The sequence below is a fragment of the Schistocerca piceifrons genome, chromosome 5, assembly GCF_021461385.2.
Source record: "Schistocerca piceifrons isolate TAMUIC-IGC-003096 chromosome 5, iqSchPice1.1, whole genome shotgun sequence".
In the NCBI taxonomy this organism is placed as follows: Eukaryota; Metazoa; Arthropoda; class Insecta; order Orthoptera; family Acrididae; genus Schistocerca; species Schistocerca piceifrons.
In genome coordinates this window covers 519223361-519237449 of record NC_060142.1, presented here as the reverse complement: position 1 = coordinate 519237449, position 14089 = coordinate 519223361, and the positions used below count along the sequence as shown (strand labels likewise).

The window sequence follows — 14089 nt, the reverse complement described above, 5'->3', positions numbered from 1 at the left end:
CCTGCATGGGTTTAAATCAATAGTAGGTCAGTGGTCATAATGTTTCGGCTGATCATGGTATAACCATGTGTACGTACTTCATATTCCTCTTTGCCATGTTCTTGACCTCCCCAGGCAACGTAGCAGACTCCATGAGATGGATGTACTTTCCCAGGAATCAATGCACCCTCATGACGAGCACGACCAACGTACAACTGCTCATTGTCATATCCACCGGGAACAGCCCCTGGTGGCACTTCACCTGCCCTAGCAGGTACCCAAGTTGCAGCACCACCACTTGGAGCAGATGGAAGACTCCAGCCAGGTTGAGGAGCTGCCAAAAATAAATAAAAAATGAAATAACTGGAACATTATTAATAAGAGTAAGACTACTGATTGTGTGACCAAGCAGAAAGCTGTCCTGTTGGATTCTGTAGTTTACTTGCTCCCTTCATCATTGATTTCTGATAAATATTTTACACAAAAGACTTTTCACAACTGATCCTTTTAAACAAGGGGGGAAACAGGTGGTGAGGGGGGGAGAGGGGGGGGGGGGACAACAGCACGGAGAGGGTAATTTCCATGTTAGTCCCAGCTGAGGGAATGGATTTGTAATTCTTACATATCTCTAATGTTTCACTGCAGTATGTGTTGTCCCTTTCATTAATTTTATCAACAGAATGCAGAAATTATGTTAGCACACTTATAATACGAATCTATTCTGACATAAGAAGCAAAGAGCTAATTTATGCCACTGATAATCAAAATTTTGTTGACTCAAAGTGTAGCAACTCATAGAAAATTCCAAAGAAATGTCACTACAAATGTCATTTCTGTTTTTAAATGTCCTGAGGTCTTTATATTAACAAAATGATGAATTATGCATACTTTCAGAAGACCCACACATATCAACTGACAGTGCAGTAAAATTGTGTTAAAAATTTGATTTTATGTAAACTGCCTTATGGATTTACTATTGAAGCTTGTTTCAATTAACAATAGCCTGTTGTAAATACACTCAAATGAGAGCTTCACATTAGACCAATTACATTATTGTAACTGTCACAAGCCAGTTGGTATCTGCAAGTACAAATATAAAGATGATTTCATGTAATGCAGCTTGTGTGCTAAGTGAACAATAATATACACCACATTTTCAGATTTTTTGATGAGTATCTGCAAGAGCAACAGCTCACATGATTTGAACCCATTAGCATGACCCACCATCCTCTTCACAGGGCAGCCGTAGTCTCATGTAATCAGTGGTTTTATTAATCAGAAAGAAAGGACACAGTATCAATGCTATCTATGTCATTCTTTGATATGGCAACTTTCTTTAAGGAAGCAATAAAGAATTGTGTACTCTTTACACTTGGAGTGTCAAGAAACATCAGGATATCAGTATCACCTTTGATTGTCATGTGATGTCCATAGGTCTTCATTCTTGTGCAAATATTCTCCAGTATTATTATTATTATTATTATTATTATTATTAATGGTTTTTGGGGCACTCAACTGCGCGGTCATCAGCACCCATACAAATTCCAAATTTTTACTCAGTCCAATTTTTTACACAGTCCAATCTAGCCACTGTCATGAATGATGATGATGAAAACACAAACACCCAGTCCCCAGGCAGAGAAAAATCTGCAACCCGGCTGGGAATTGAACCCGGGACCCCGTGATCCAAAGGCGACACCACTAGCCACTAGATGATGCCAACAAGTTACTGACTTCATTTGTTTACATGTGCTTTGAGGAGCACAATGAGTTAAGAACAGTGTGACCTAGAAAGTCTCCAGACCTTAATGCTACTCAGCTTTATTGGTATACTCCCATCTGTGTGAAATGGCCTTTTCTGCCTTCCATTTCTAAGGGCTCTCTAAACAATAGGCACTAATACTAGCAAGTATAAATGAATTCTAAATATCAAGTAGTGGACCAAGTATGCCCCACCACACACTCAGGCAGCCACAGGTAGAGAAATGGTGCTGAGGAAACACATCTCCTTTGCCTCTTGTAGTGCAGGAAACACATACTTGCATTCCATGCTTCTTTAAATCAGAAATCACACACAGATAACAATTACATAAGAAATTTGCTTAAACTATAACAATGTTTCATGTTCATTTATGATAATTATTCCTGCAAATTACTGAGTGGCTAAAAGAAACAGCATTTAACAATGAGTATTGCAAAGCTATTGCACACAGTATTGTTTCATATACAAAGCTGGTTGCAACTGGAGATAAGTCAATACTGATCTAAAGTCATCTAAATTCAAGTGACTTGCTCCGCCCAGAAGCTCTTACTAAGGGGGCCAGGGGGGGGGGGGGGGGGGGGAGATTTATAATGAACATAAAGCAGATATTAACTAAAATCTTTATTCTTTTTTCTCTTAAATATGCTATTTCAATATTTTACATTTGTGTGCTTTGTACTTTTAACACTCATTCAGTTGAGTAAAAGTCTGTAGTAGACTTTCCTTTATTCTATGCTTTAATTTGTATTGGAACCTTTAATCATTTTAGTTTAAAATACCCACAGTGATCTTCAATGAATGAGTTCACCAACCAGAAATGTCTATGTGGGAGTGTTAACAAAAAGCAATTATATGAAAACATAAAATGTAAAGTGAGTCTCACATCAGTGTTCTAGAAAGACTTCTTTTTCTCCTAGCTAGGAGAACCACTGATTCTGAAAGCTACACATATTTCAACTTTTGAACACATTCAATGATACTGCCTCCTTCTATATTAACAAGAACTTATTTTGCTAGTACTGTAATAATATCTCTTTATTTGATTATGAACTTGTATTTATAAGGATAATTTTCAAACAAAAGAAAAAACAAACACAAGTAGACAAACAACTGGCCAATGAAGGGCAGTAACCTTCAAAAAAAGCTTTAATCTAAGCATAAACTACAATCCAAAGATTTTACTGAACAATAATTGATAGAGATGCATATCAGAGCTAACAGATTTGTTAGCTTTCAGAACCTTGGTTGCCCCTCCACAGCTTTCTGCGCTGGCCTTTAACAAAATGTTCCTACATATAGTTATTTCCACATACCATAAAGCCCTTGAGATATCTCTGCTTGTATAAAAGAGTGTGCTTCCCCTTTTGGTGGAGACAGGGCAGATGGAAAAAATTCTGCTGCAGGTAACCCTATATTCCAGCCTGCTACATTTACTGAAATAAAGTGCAAAATCTGATGCCTTTTGCAGATATCCCAAGTTTGCTCCTTCCTTAATTGTAGTTTTAACTTTTAGTTTAGTATTAAATTAAATACCACATACTACAACATTTTAGTTACATGTTAGAGAAAGACAGACACCTTTAGTATTGTGTTAACATTTAAAAAGGTTATTTCACTTACCTTGTTCCTCCATCACACTTTAAAATGAAGCATGTAAATTATTTTTGTTTGCTTCTAAACTCTGAAGTAGTAGGTTACTTTTTTAATGAAACCATGCATGTGACAGCTTATTTTAAGCTGTAATGTTTCCTGCAAGTTCATAATTATGTATCTGCTCTTTTTATGACAGCCATGCATAAGCAACAGTAAGTACTTCATTAATGTTCCTATGACAAATTCAGGTGCAGAGTAAATGCATTTTAGTTGCTATTCTACTTTCACGGTACTGACAGTCTGACTGCTGTTATTCACATTTTACACTGAGTCCAAAATATTACCTGTTCCATGAATATTTTTTTTGTCCCCACATTCACAAGTGTAACGTGTGACTATTCTAGTAGCACACAAAAGCTGTTGAGGAACAATTAGGCTAGAACTGCAGAATTTAAAATTTTAGAGGAAAAAACATTGAGACTACATGAACTATCTAAAACTGAGTCAGTCTCAGTCCACAATACATTCAGTCACAAAATGAGTGCCAGTTTTCAAATGCAAGAAGGTCCGATACACCAGAATTTTAGTTTAATTGCAGCACACAAAGAAGAAAGATTTTCTGTTAATGAGAGATTTCTCTGATAACCTCAAGCACAAGCACATGCTGTTGAGGCAGCATATGTTAGTCGATTTCTGATAAATCCCTGGCCATCAGTGGCTGTGCACCCTCTTCTAATACCTGCACGAGGTGCAACTATATGCTGGGGTCCCGTTGACCCTGGAATTGAGTTGCGCACTTTCCAGTGACCAGTTGCCCCCCAAGCTGTTCGCACACCATAGTGCGAGATACCAAATGGCGCTGGATCACGCCATTCTATCAGCACGATGCCGTCCTTCTTAGCCTGGATTACACCTTTGTCCCACTGTATAGTCAGCCGGCGAAATTCACCACCATGCAGCAGTCCAGGAGTCTCTAGATGAACCTTTTCAAATTTTTGCAGTGTCACATACAATGGTAATTTTAGGACACCTACTTATTACTGTGTTACAGGTTGCTTAGAGTTATGGCCTTGATATTTTTATTTTTTTATAAATTCAGTGTAAGACTATTTTAGTTTGAGAATTCTCTGAATGAAAATCTAATGTATACTGAGTGCAGACTTCAGTATAGAGGCTACCAATGGTATAAATACTACAGCTGTGGGGAAAGTTGTTAAAGAAGCAAGTAATTACTTGTAGGTCATGAACAGAAATTAGTGACTAGAACAACAGAAAATTTTTTATTATATGCAGAAAGAAAGTGGTTGGTTTGGTTAACAAATTTCTCAGGGGTGGCAGCAAAACTTGTAAGAAATAAGAACTGCAGGATTATTAGTACGGTCTATTGTGAATTTAGAAGGTTAGCATTTGCATTGGACAAATACTGTTTGAAGGTGAGAAGTAATGGAGAATGAAGAACTCACTTATGAAAGAACAGTACTGAATGACTTATTTGGTAATTTAGACAGCTTACTAAATAGTTAACTGAATTGTTGCCACTTTCATTAGAATCACTTATTATGTTCAAAATCTGGCAACATAGTGCTTTTGTTAGAGGACTTAGTACCTTATCTGGCTTAGTGCGGTTGAGACGGATAGCAGATTCTTTGTTGTTCCAGCCTCCCAGAATTAATTCATACATTGGATCTGCCTCACGAGGTCCAGTGGTGAGTGCAACATGGGCATTTGAAGGAGCTTTAACTTCTATCTCCAATGCACCCTTACAAACCGCCAAGAATCTGTACTCCAGGCGGTCAGGTGTATCTACCTTCGAGCCATCTAATAAAACAATTCAAATGTTAAGACGCTTCACTGGTTAGTGTGAATGTTACTTAAGGCCAAGGGAAATTATTCTCTCTTTAAGAAGACAGGGTCAGTATTTTAAAATAATTTCCCGCTCTGCAGAAACAAAAATTGGTTGTCAAGGCTTTTCCACTATTTGTTGTTCCCTTACTTCAGAAGCAAATGGTTTTGTTCACTATTTAGCACATTATGAGTACCACATTTATATTTCATCTCAGTTTTATTTAAGGTATACGAGTATTTCTGTAGTATACAATGTTTCAATAAAATCACTTCTAACACCAGGAACGAAACGTATCTATAAATCTACATCAATCTAAAATTATGTTTTGTTCTTATGGCTGTTTGAAGTATAAATGTCATTCAAAATATTGTTCCTTTCCACCAGCCTGTTCTACACTATGAAACACGATTAAGGCTTCATCACATTGTTCATCAAGATTAAGGCAGTAAGCTACTGTTTATTTTTAATGGCAAGGAAATAAGTCTATTATCCTATATGTAATTAATATAATGTATTCCAATATTTTTCTTCTTAATTTTGCTAGTATTGTTTTTGTTTTGGGGTATATTTGACAAACTCGCTAAATGTTTTACCAACACAATTTTAATAGAAGATTACACACTCCAAACACTTTTTTATAATGTCTTTGTGATAATGTTTTAACACTGATCTTTGTAAAATTATGAGTTTCGAAGTCTTACTATCACTAGATGACATATTTTCAGGTGTCTGGTCATTTTGATTCCATATTTACACACAGTGCTTGGAGAGCTTCATCTCATTTCCATCCTCAGGTGCTAATAATGAAATCTTTTATGTCATCAAAGCATTCATGTCATCATCATCATCATCATCAACAACAGAACAGACTGTGATGTATAGTCAATGAGTGCAACTAAAACCAATGGTCGCATCTAATGGAGAAATGATCTTTATCAATAAAAATTGTCAATAAACATGGAATCATTGACCTGCTGGACATGTGAATAAAATCAGCTTTACAGAATTGTTGGCTGCACAATATTTTATGGTGTTTTCCACATTCATTTGTGCTAGGTGTACTCACCTCATCCCTACCATGATCCAAATGGTGACACACAAATTTTGTTTTGCTTCTTCCATGCAGACCTGTTTCTTTATTTGAAAATGAACACACCATGATGGATGAAAAATTGTGTCAGGGCGGGACTTTAACCAAGATTTCGTGCTTTTTGCAAGCATTCAATTTAACCATTAGGCTGTCCAAGTGCATCTCCAAGCCTGACCATCTTTCACTGTCACTGATGTTTCCAAAATATATGTGAGTAGCACCACTGGGCAAACAGTTGGTGAAGGACAATGGCTTACCTTGCCATGCCACACTGGATTTGTATAAGAAATAAATTTAATTCATTACTTTATCCCCAAAAATGAGTTGGTTTCATTTCAGTGAATCCAATTCATTTTACTTTTATGAAAAATTTAATAGTGTTTCAAACTAAAGATTCTGCAGTCCAGTTCAAAAACTATTTGCAACACTGATCCATTATAAAATTCACAATAAAAAAGTAACATAGTGGTATATGAAAAAACCATTAAAAACCTTTATGCACATTTTTGAAAGCAGAAAAATTATTCTAGAACAGCTTCCATGAACTCTTACTGATAATTTCCTATTGCTTTGACATTTACAGCAGAAAAGACTGCCAACTGTAGGAAATCCAGTATAACTCGACCAGCAGCAGGAATAGATCTCCACCACGAAAAAATTAATTTGTAAATCATTGTTAATGCCTGTGGTACAGAGCTTTCTACAGTTACATTTTATTTACAGTTCTTGTGTGATTAGAATCTCAGTTGTTGATCCATGAAATGTGGCATAACATGCAAAAGAAAAATATCTGTATCAGTTAATTACAAGAATTATACATTTTGTAAGTTTTTTCTGCTATTAAATTTTGCAGCTTTTCCTCTGCTCTTTAACGTATGAAATTTACTCTGGTGACTGTTATAACTGCTAGGTACATAAAACAGAGTATACAAAGAACAAACATGTTACATACAGTTAAAAATTGACTTCTTTCTGATAAGTAGGACCTATCAATGATAGTAGAATATTTCTGAATTTATTTTCTCTGCAGCTTTTGAATTGTTTGCTCTAACAATACACACGGTCAAAACTTGCAGAGTCTCTGAACAATCTGTTCTGTTCTTCGTTTCTGTACTACTCGCTGAGCAGGGTATAAAGTGGTTCTAACGAAAATTATGTTCTGCAGTTCCAGCATAGACAACAGCCAAACTACAGCCAATATTGCTATTATATACATAACAACAAATTTCATAGAGCTAATAGCATAGCTCACAATGCAATTTTAATTAGCTGTGCCTTGCCTATTAGCTTTGCTTATTGGAGAATTTAACTGTCTCTTAAGATGGTATTTCTCCAAAAATATTAAGATTCGAATCACATGAACAGATCTGAACATGGATTTTCTCTTACAACTTTTGTCTACTGGCATGCAACTGTGCACCTTTCAAATACGCAGTTAAGTGCATCATGCTTTTGTTAGATTCAGTTACCAAATTATTTCTGTACTCACCTTCTAGAAGCCATGAACCACTTGCACCCCATCCCGTACAAACTCCATAGTAACCAATACCAAAAGGTTCTGGATCATCCCATGACATAAATGGGTGGGCTTCACCTTCCTTTCCACAAGCAATTGATCCAGCTGACCAACGAATCCAAAAGCCTCTGAATTCGTCACCACTGAGAATTCCTGGTGTTTCAACTTCTACCTTATCCGGCTTTTGCCTGTTCTTACGAATGATTGACTTGGTGTTTCCCCATCCTCCAATGAAGATCTATGGAATAATATTTTATAATATTAATTGCAATGCATGCTGCTAGTCAAATCACATACCAGTTTGTGTATTCCAGATTTAATTTGGGAATTCACCTTTGATTGATTTTGCTTGAATCATGGAGTAATAGTTATTATAATGGAGTTAACATGATTACCAACATAATCTCAAAATACACACAATGAAGCTGAATTAACTATTTATAATGTCATTTGCCTTACTAAACTGGACATAAATGTCATCCATTTAATTTGCTGCATTTCATTGTATGGATTTTCTTACCTCTTCTATACACTATCTTATATCAGTTTACATCAAAATGTTATCAGTTTAGTTAACTGTAGACATTGCACTGGTTCTATAAAAATAGCTGGAGTCCTGTCCAATGATTGTGATAGTATGTTCTTCATTTCAACACTTTATGATTGCATATTAGATTTAAATCTTTTGTATTTTCATATCATACTGGGAAGTTCTGGTTGGAATGTAAATGGAAGGTGTACAGATAACTACTCAACCATATAGCCGAGGTGTTGAGCAGCAAAGAGGTACACAAAGTAGACTGGACTTATTGCTTAGCCTAGCTTTTCACAGTGTACCAACACAACTGGGCTTTCACTTGTAGGAAAATGCAGATGCACATACAATATGTGATCGAAAGTATCCGGACACCCCCAAAAACATACTTTTTCATATTAGGTGCACTGTGCTGCCACCTACTGCCAGGTACTCCACATCAGCAACCTTAGTAGTGAGAGAGCAGAATGACGTGCTATGCAGAACTCCTGGACTTCGAACATGGTCAGTTGATTGGATGTCACTTGTGTCATACGTCTTTACACGAGATTTCCACACTCCTAAACATCCCTGGGTCCACTGTTTTCGATGTGATGTGGAGTGTGCAGGATGACCTCGTCTGTTGACTGACAGAGACTGCCAACGGTTGAAGAGGGTCATAATATGTAATAGGCACACATTTACCCAGAACAAAACACAGGAATTCCAAATTGCATCAGGATTCAATGCAGGTACTATGACAATTAGGCGCGAGTTGAGAAAACTTTGATTTCATGGTCGAGCAGCTGCTCATAAGCCACACATCACACCAGTAAATACCCAACAACGCCTCGCTTGGTATGTATCCACATTTTTTTGTCAGTTATCTCTGAAGAAGAACATTGTCTGAAAGCTTAGTGAAAACTTTAATTTTGTGCTTGCTCAATGTCTCCACTACACAGTACGTAGTTACCTTTATGCCTCACACTATGTTTTGTACGATCACTGTCTACAAAAAGAGAGAAGCAGGGAACAAGATCTCGAACTGTTGAGGGTTAAATTTCTGCATTAAATGTAATGAGCAGCTTACCTCATACATAGGATCACTTTCTGCTGGTCCTGTTGTCAAGGCAATGTGTGCGTCATTTGGAGTTTTCACCTTGAACTGTGTTGAACCAGAAGTAACTGGGTAGAAGTTGTATTCCAACTTATCCGGAGTCTGGAGTTCTGAAATAATAAAATTATTGATCAGCTGTAATTTTTACCTGAAAGTACGCTCTCTTGAAGAAGAAGGAGGAGGAGGAGGAGGAGGAGGAGAAATTTATATTTCCAGTGATGTATATTGTTAAGAAAGACATCAATCATCAACAACTTCCCTGTACTGCCTAATGTGATTTTCTTATTTCAATACAAAAAAGAAGCTGATGAATTAAGCCATTTAAATGATCATTTTATTCTTGGTTTGTGGTGTAAATAGAAGTAGCAAGGTGTAGTTACTATTACCAAAACTGGACAATGTTGTTTATTGGTCAGTATAGTGAAAAGATGTTTGGACTGCATGTGATTCAGAAATATGAATCCCACCTTGGTTATTGTGCTTTTTTACTACAAAGCATGCTTTCCTAATCAAAGTCTACTATAGTCAAAACAGCTGCATAATAATTTTGATGATGATGGGTGAGTGTTTTTTTCCAAAGTTGTCCATGTGGTTCACTTTTCTAGAGTAAGAAAGACTACTTTCATAGTAGTTGTTCCCATGCGATAAGGCAGGATTTTTCAATATCTTCCCAAACACCATCTAAATCATCTTTTTGGACAACTATTTTTCCCACTTTCACAGAAAGGTACAGACTGGCCAGCTCTTACTAGAAAAAGAGAGAAAAGTAGTGTGCTCTCGTTTAGAACCAAAGGAAAACACACACACACACACACACACACACACACACACACACACACACACACACACAAGCTAACTTTCAGAGAGGAAGTAGCATGAAAAGTAATTCTTAACAAAATGGAAATGCGTTCCATAAATTACAAGCTACATTTCAGTTCTTTGTTTGAGGGCCTACCCATCAGGATGGGCTTACGACTCTACCAGTGACACTGTAGCTGCATAAATGGGTGAAGATACACATTTCCAGGCTGACAGTAATGGTTAACAACAAATCAAACACTCTGTACAAATCCCCCCCCCCCCCTCACACACACACACACACACACACACACACACACACACACACACACACACACACACACACACACACACACAAACCTGATCAGGACAAAAGGGGGGGGGGGGAGGAGGGAGATACGTTGAGTCCTCAAACATTGATGGAAACCACTGAAAAACAGCATTTATAGACTCTCATAGCCATAATGTTCAGAGTTGTGTTCATAGTCTCAGTGCTACTGTGGAAGTTGTGACTGTCAGTGTTGAGAGAGTTTGTTATGGTATGGTAATTCTCAAATTTTTGGGCAAATGCTTTCTTTGCAGGTGTTATATTTATATGAATTGCTACTTCTTTGATATTCTATCAAAGCAATGTAGTAAGGACTGAAGTAAATGAATCACCACTACCATCATGCTAAAACATTTTATATAACATTTCAGTGTTAAAATTGTGGACATCTGTGGCAGATTAAACGTACAAGTGATCAGAAGTAAAAGTAATATAGGTATGGGGGGGGGGGGGGGGGGGTAACAAACTATGATCTCTCCTCCTCCCCATCCCCTAATAACCAGACTGCGTTCTACATTTGCCATGGAAAGTGTTTTGCTGAGTGCCAAAATTACCACTAGGGTCTGACTAAATTAAAATAAAAAAGCGTCATATTGCTAAAAAGCAAAGTGCTGATCATGGCTTTGCAACAAGCAGAACATACAAAATGTGTTAGTACACGTAACTGTATATTTCTGTCTATGGCCACATTCAACTAATATTAACAAAAGAAAGATCGTCTCTAATTTTTAAATTTATTAATCATAAGTACTGTAGCTTCATACATTTAAAATTTTTGAACTGTGTAAATTCTGATACAAATATACAGATTATATGACACAGAACTGCGTAACTTTTAATGTGATTTAGAGCTTTACAGATGAGTTTAAACCTTAAGATTGTCATATGAAGGGGCATGGAAGCAATCGAAATGTATTAGCGATTTTTAATTTTGTTTATTGGATAGAGCGCTTCATTGTCGCAAATCCGCACAGTTGGTTTATAACTGATTATCCACGGTGCTACCTAGCCTCACTGTTTTACTAATGTTTAGCTGCACCACACGGTGGCTGCACCACTAGAGTGAATGATTTGCGACTTCACACTTCTCCATTTTGTTTTATCTTTCGAAAAGTGCGAAAAATTCGAAACGAATACATACAGATGATCAAATATCAGAACAATATTGTCAGTACGTAGCCATTTTTTTAATACTGTGAGGAATGCGTAACAAAAAATTCGGCGTGCAATGCGCAGGGAGGACTGCCCGCAGATGACTTTGCTTCGCCCGGTTGGCCTTGCGCTCGTGCTGTGCCGATTTTGGCTGTCCGGAGTCAACGACCGCCCGTATGGCGCGCTACACGAGGTAAAGAGCCGCAGCTGCACCTGTCGTGACGTATTGGAAGGGAGCTGTCGTTTCTAGGAGAACAAAGCCAGTAAGCTCACGACGGAAAGGAAGAAGGGGAATATTTTTTAACCAAGTATGTCTCATTTTATTCACACGAACGTAAAACTCAACATGGATAAAGAGATCCATACAGCCCCAGTCTATATTAGCAAATGACAAGCAACGTGGAGATGCGGAATAACACAGATAATTTCTCAGCAGAGGGTTTCTCACTTTCACGACTTTATTACAAAACAATTTTACAAGTAATGTAGTAAGGCAATCGCCAAATAAAAGGCTAGTTTAAAACCACAGCTAAGACTGGGCATGGTTCTAATAGAGTTGGTGTTATCTTTCCATTCTACGATGTGCAACGCAGCTCAACCAGTATTTGAAAGCAGAGAGATTAACTTAGAATACGAACAATACCGTAATTTACAATGTTTCATATGCTATACATACAGCTTTCAGCATGTGAAAGTTAAAATATTTGATTTTATAATTATATAAAAAAAATTGTACCAGTATGGGCAAATACTTTCATCGCATACTGTATAGTAGCTTCTGGAACATATACGCTTGACGAATAACAGTTTTCTGCCGTCGACTGAGAAGAAGAGAGAAAGAGTAAAAATACGAACCTGGTGCAACGACATACGTCTAGCGTCCGCCTTCACAAGGCAATGCAAAAGAGTGTAACGGATGATTCCGCAACAGTCTTTGTGATTCAACCGTACTCATTCGACGCGTAACAATTATTCCACGGTGACAAGTACGCGATGACACGTCATTCTAGTTCCCCTTACTTTCCTTGAAAAATGCGATGAATTTCTAGCTTCCCCCATCGGCAAGTTTCCAATAAAACTAACACGTCGATGCTGTTCACCCGTCATTTAGCAAACCTATGTGAGATATCGGAAAATGTGATCAGATTGTTTGTTTTTAGCGGCATGGACATTCCGCCAGAGATTCGCCTCAGTATAACGTGACAATTACGAGGGTGTGTCAATTATTAGCCGCAATTTCGTTATATTTTTGTTTATTTTTGTAGTACTATCGTTTTACGTTGGTGATGCATGCTTTTTTATTTGTTGTTATATCTTTGCAATTTTCAAGCTGCTAGGTTAGTTTCGTTATCGCTGCCTTGCTGTTAATCATGGCTGCTCCGCTGTCTGTCTGCACTTAAGAATAGCAACGTTCAGTGATCCATTTTTTGTGGTCGGAAGGCGAATCAGGGGCCGAAATTCATCGAAAACTTTCGGTACAGTACGGGAACAGTGCTTCCCACAACGGAGTGTCTACGGATGGATTGAAAAATTCCGATATGGTCGCACTAGTGTTACGCACTATGAAGGAGCCGGACGTCCGTTTACCGCCACAAATGAAGAAACCACTGAGCGTTCACGTGAAATGATTCTCTTAGACTTAACTATTGGCGATGTGGCACATCGTCTACAAATTAGTCACGGCTCTGCCTACGAAATCATCCACAACAGACTTGGGTTTCGTAAAGTTTGTGCAAGATGGGTCCCAAAACAACTCACACAGATGCATAAATAAACGCCCTTTGACATTTGCAAAAAAAAAAAAAAAAAAAAACACGTTTGGATCGCTATGCTATGGTAACGGAGGGGATAACTTCTTAGACAGTATTATTACTGGCGACATGGATCCATCATTACGAGCCGGAGAGTAAACGTCAGAGTATGGTATGGAAACATCCAAATTCGCCGTGCAAGAAAAAGTTAAAGATCCAACCGTCCGCAGGAAAACTTATGCTTACGGTTTTTTGGGATGCACAAGGTCCAGTACTGGAACATTATGGGGAAAGTGTCACAACAACAAACAGTGTACGTTACAGGGAGATGCTCACTGCCAGGCTAAAGCCTGCAACTCGAGGCAAGAGACGAGGATCGCTGTCAAAAGGTGTTTTATTGTTGCACGACGATGCCCGTCCACATACTGCTGCCCACATTGCTGAAACGCTCCAGAAAGTATTGAATCATCCTCCATATAGTCCCGATCTTGCCTCTTCTGACTGTCACTTGTTTGGTCCACTTAAACAGGCATTAAGGGGCCGTCGATTTGCCTCTGACGAAGCACTGAAAGAAACCTTTTATGAGGGCATCAGGAAGCTCGTGCAACGATGGACCAAGTGCGTTGAAATGCAAGTAGACAAT

At 37.9% G+C, this 14089-nt stretch overlaps 1 protein-coding gene across 2 annotated transcripts in view; it reads right to left on the bottom strand.

The window, feature by feature from the left end:
- The window catches only part of LOC124797848, a 60252-nt gene that overhangs the window by 16693 nt on the left and 29470 nt on the right, over window positions 1–14089 (bottom strand). The window contains exons 2-6 of one of the 2 annotated variants that reach the window (XM_047260907.1): window positions 9391–9527; window positions 7760–8024; window positions 4941–5152; window positions 4074–4317; window positions 78–313 (exon numbers count right to left, since the gene is read on the bottom strand). In XM_047260907.1, the coding sequence (XP_047116863.1) occupies window positions 78–313; window positions 4074–4317; window positions 4941–5152; window positions 7760–8024; window positions 9391–9527 (1094 nt within the window). Of the gene's footprint in view, window positions 1–77; window positions 314–3054; window positions 3175–4073; window positions 4318–4940; window positions 5153–7759; window positions 8025–9390; window positions 9528–14089 lie in introns of both variants that reach the window. The other variant, XM_047260908.1, reaches the window with a different exon arrangement.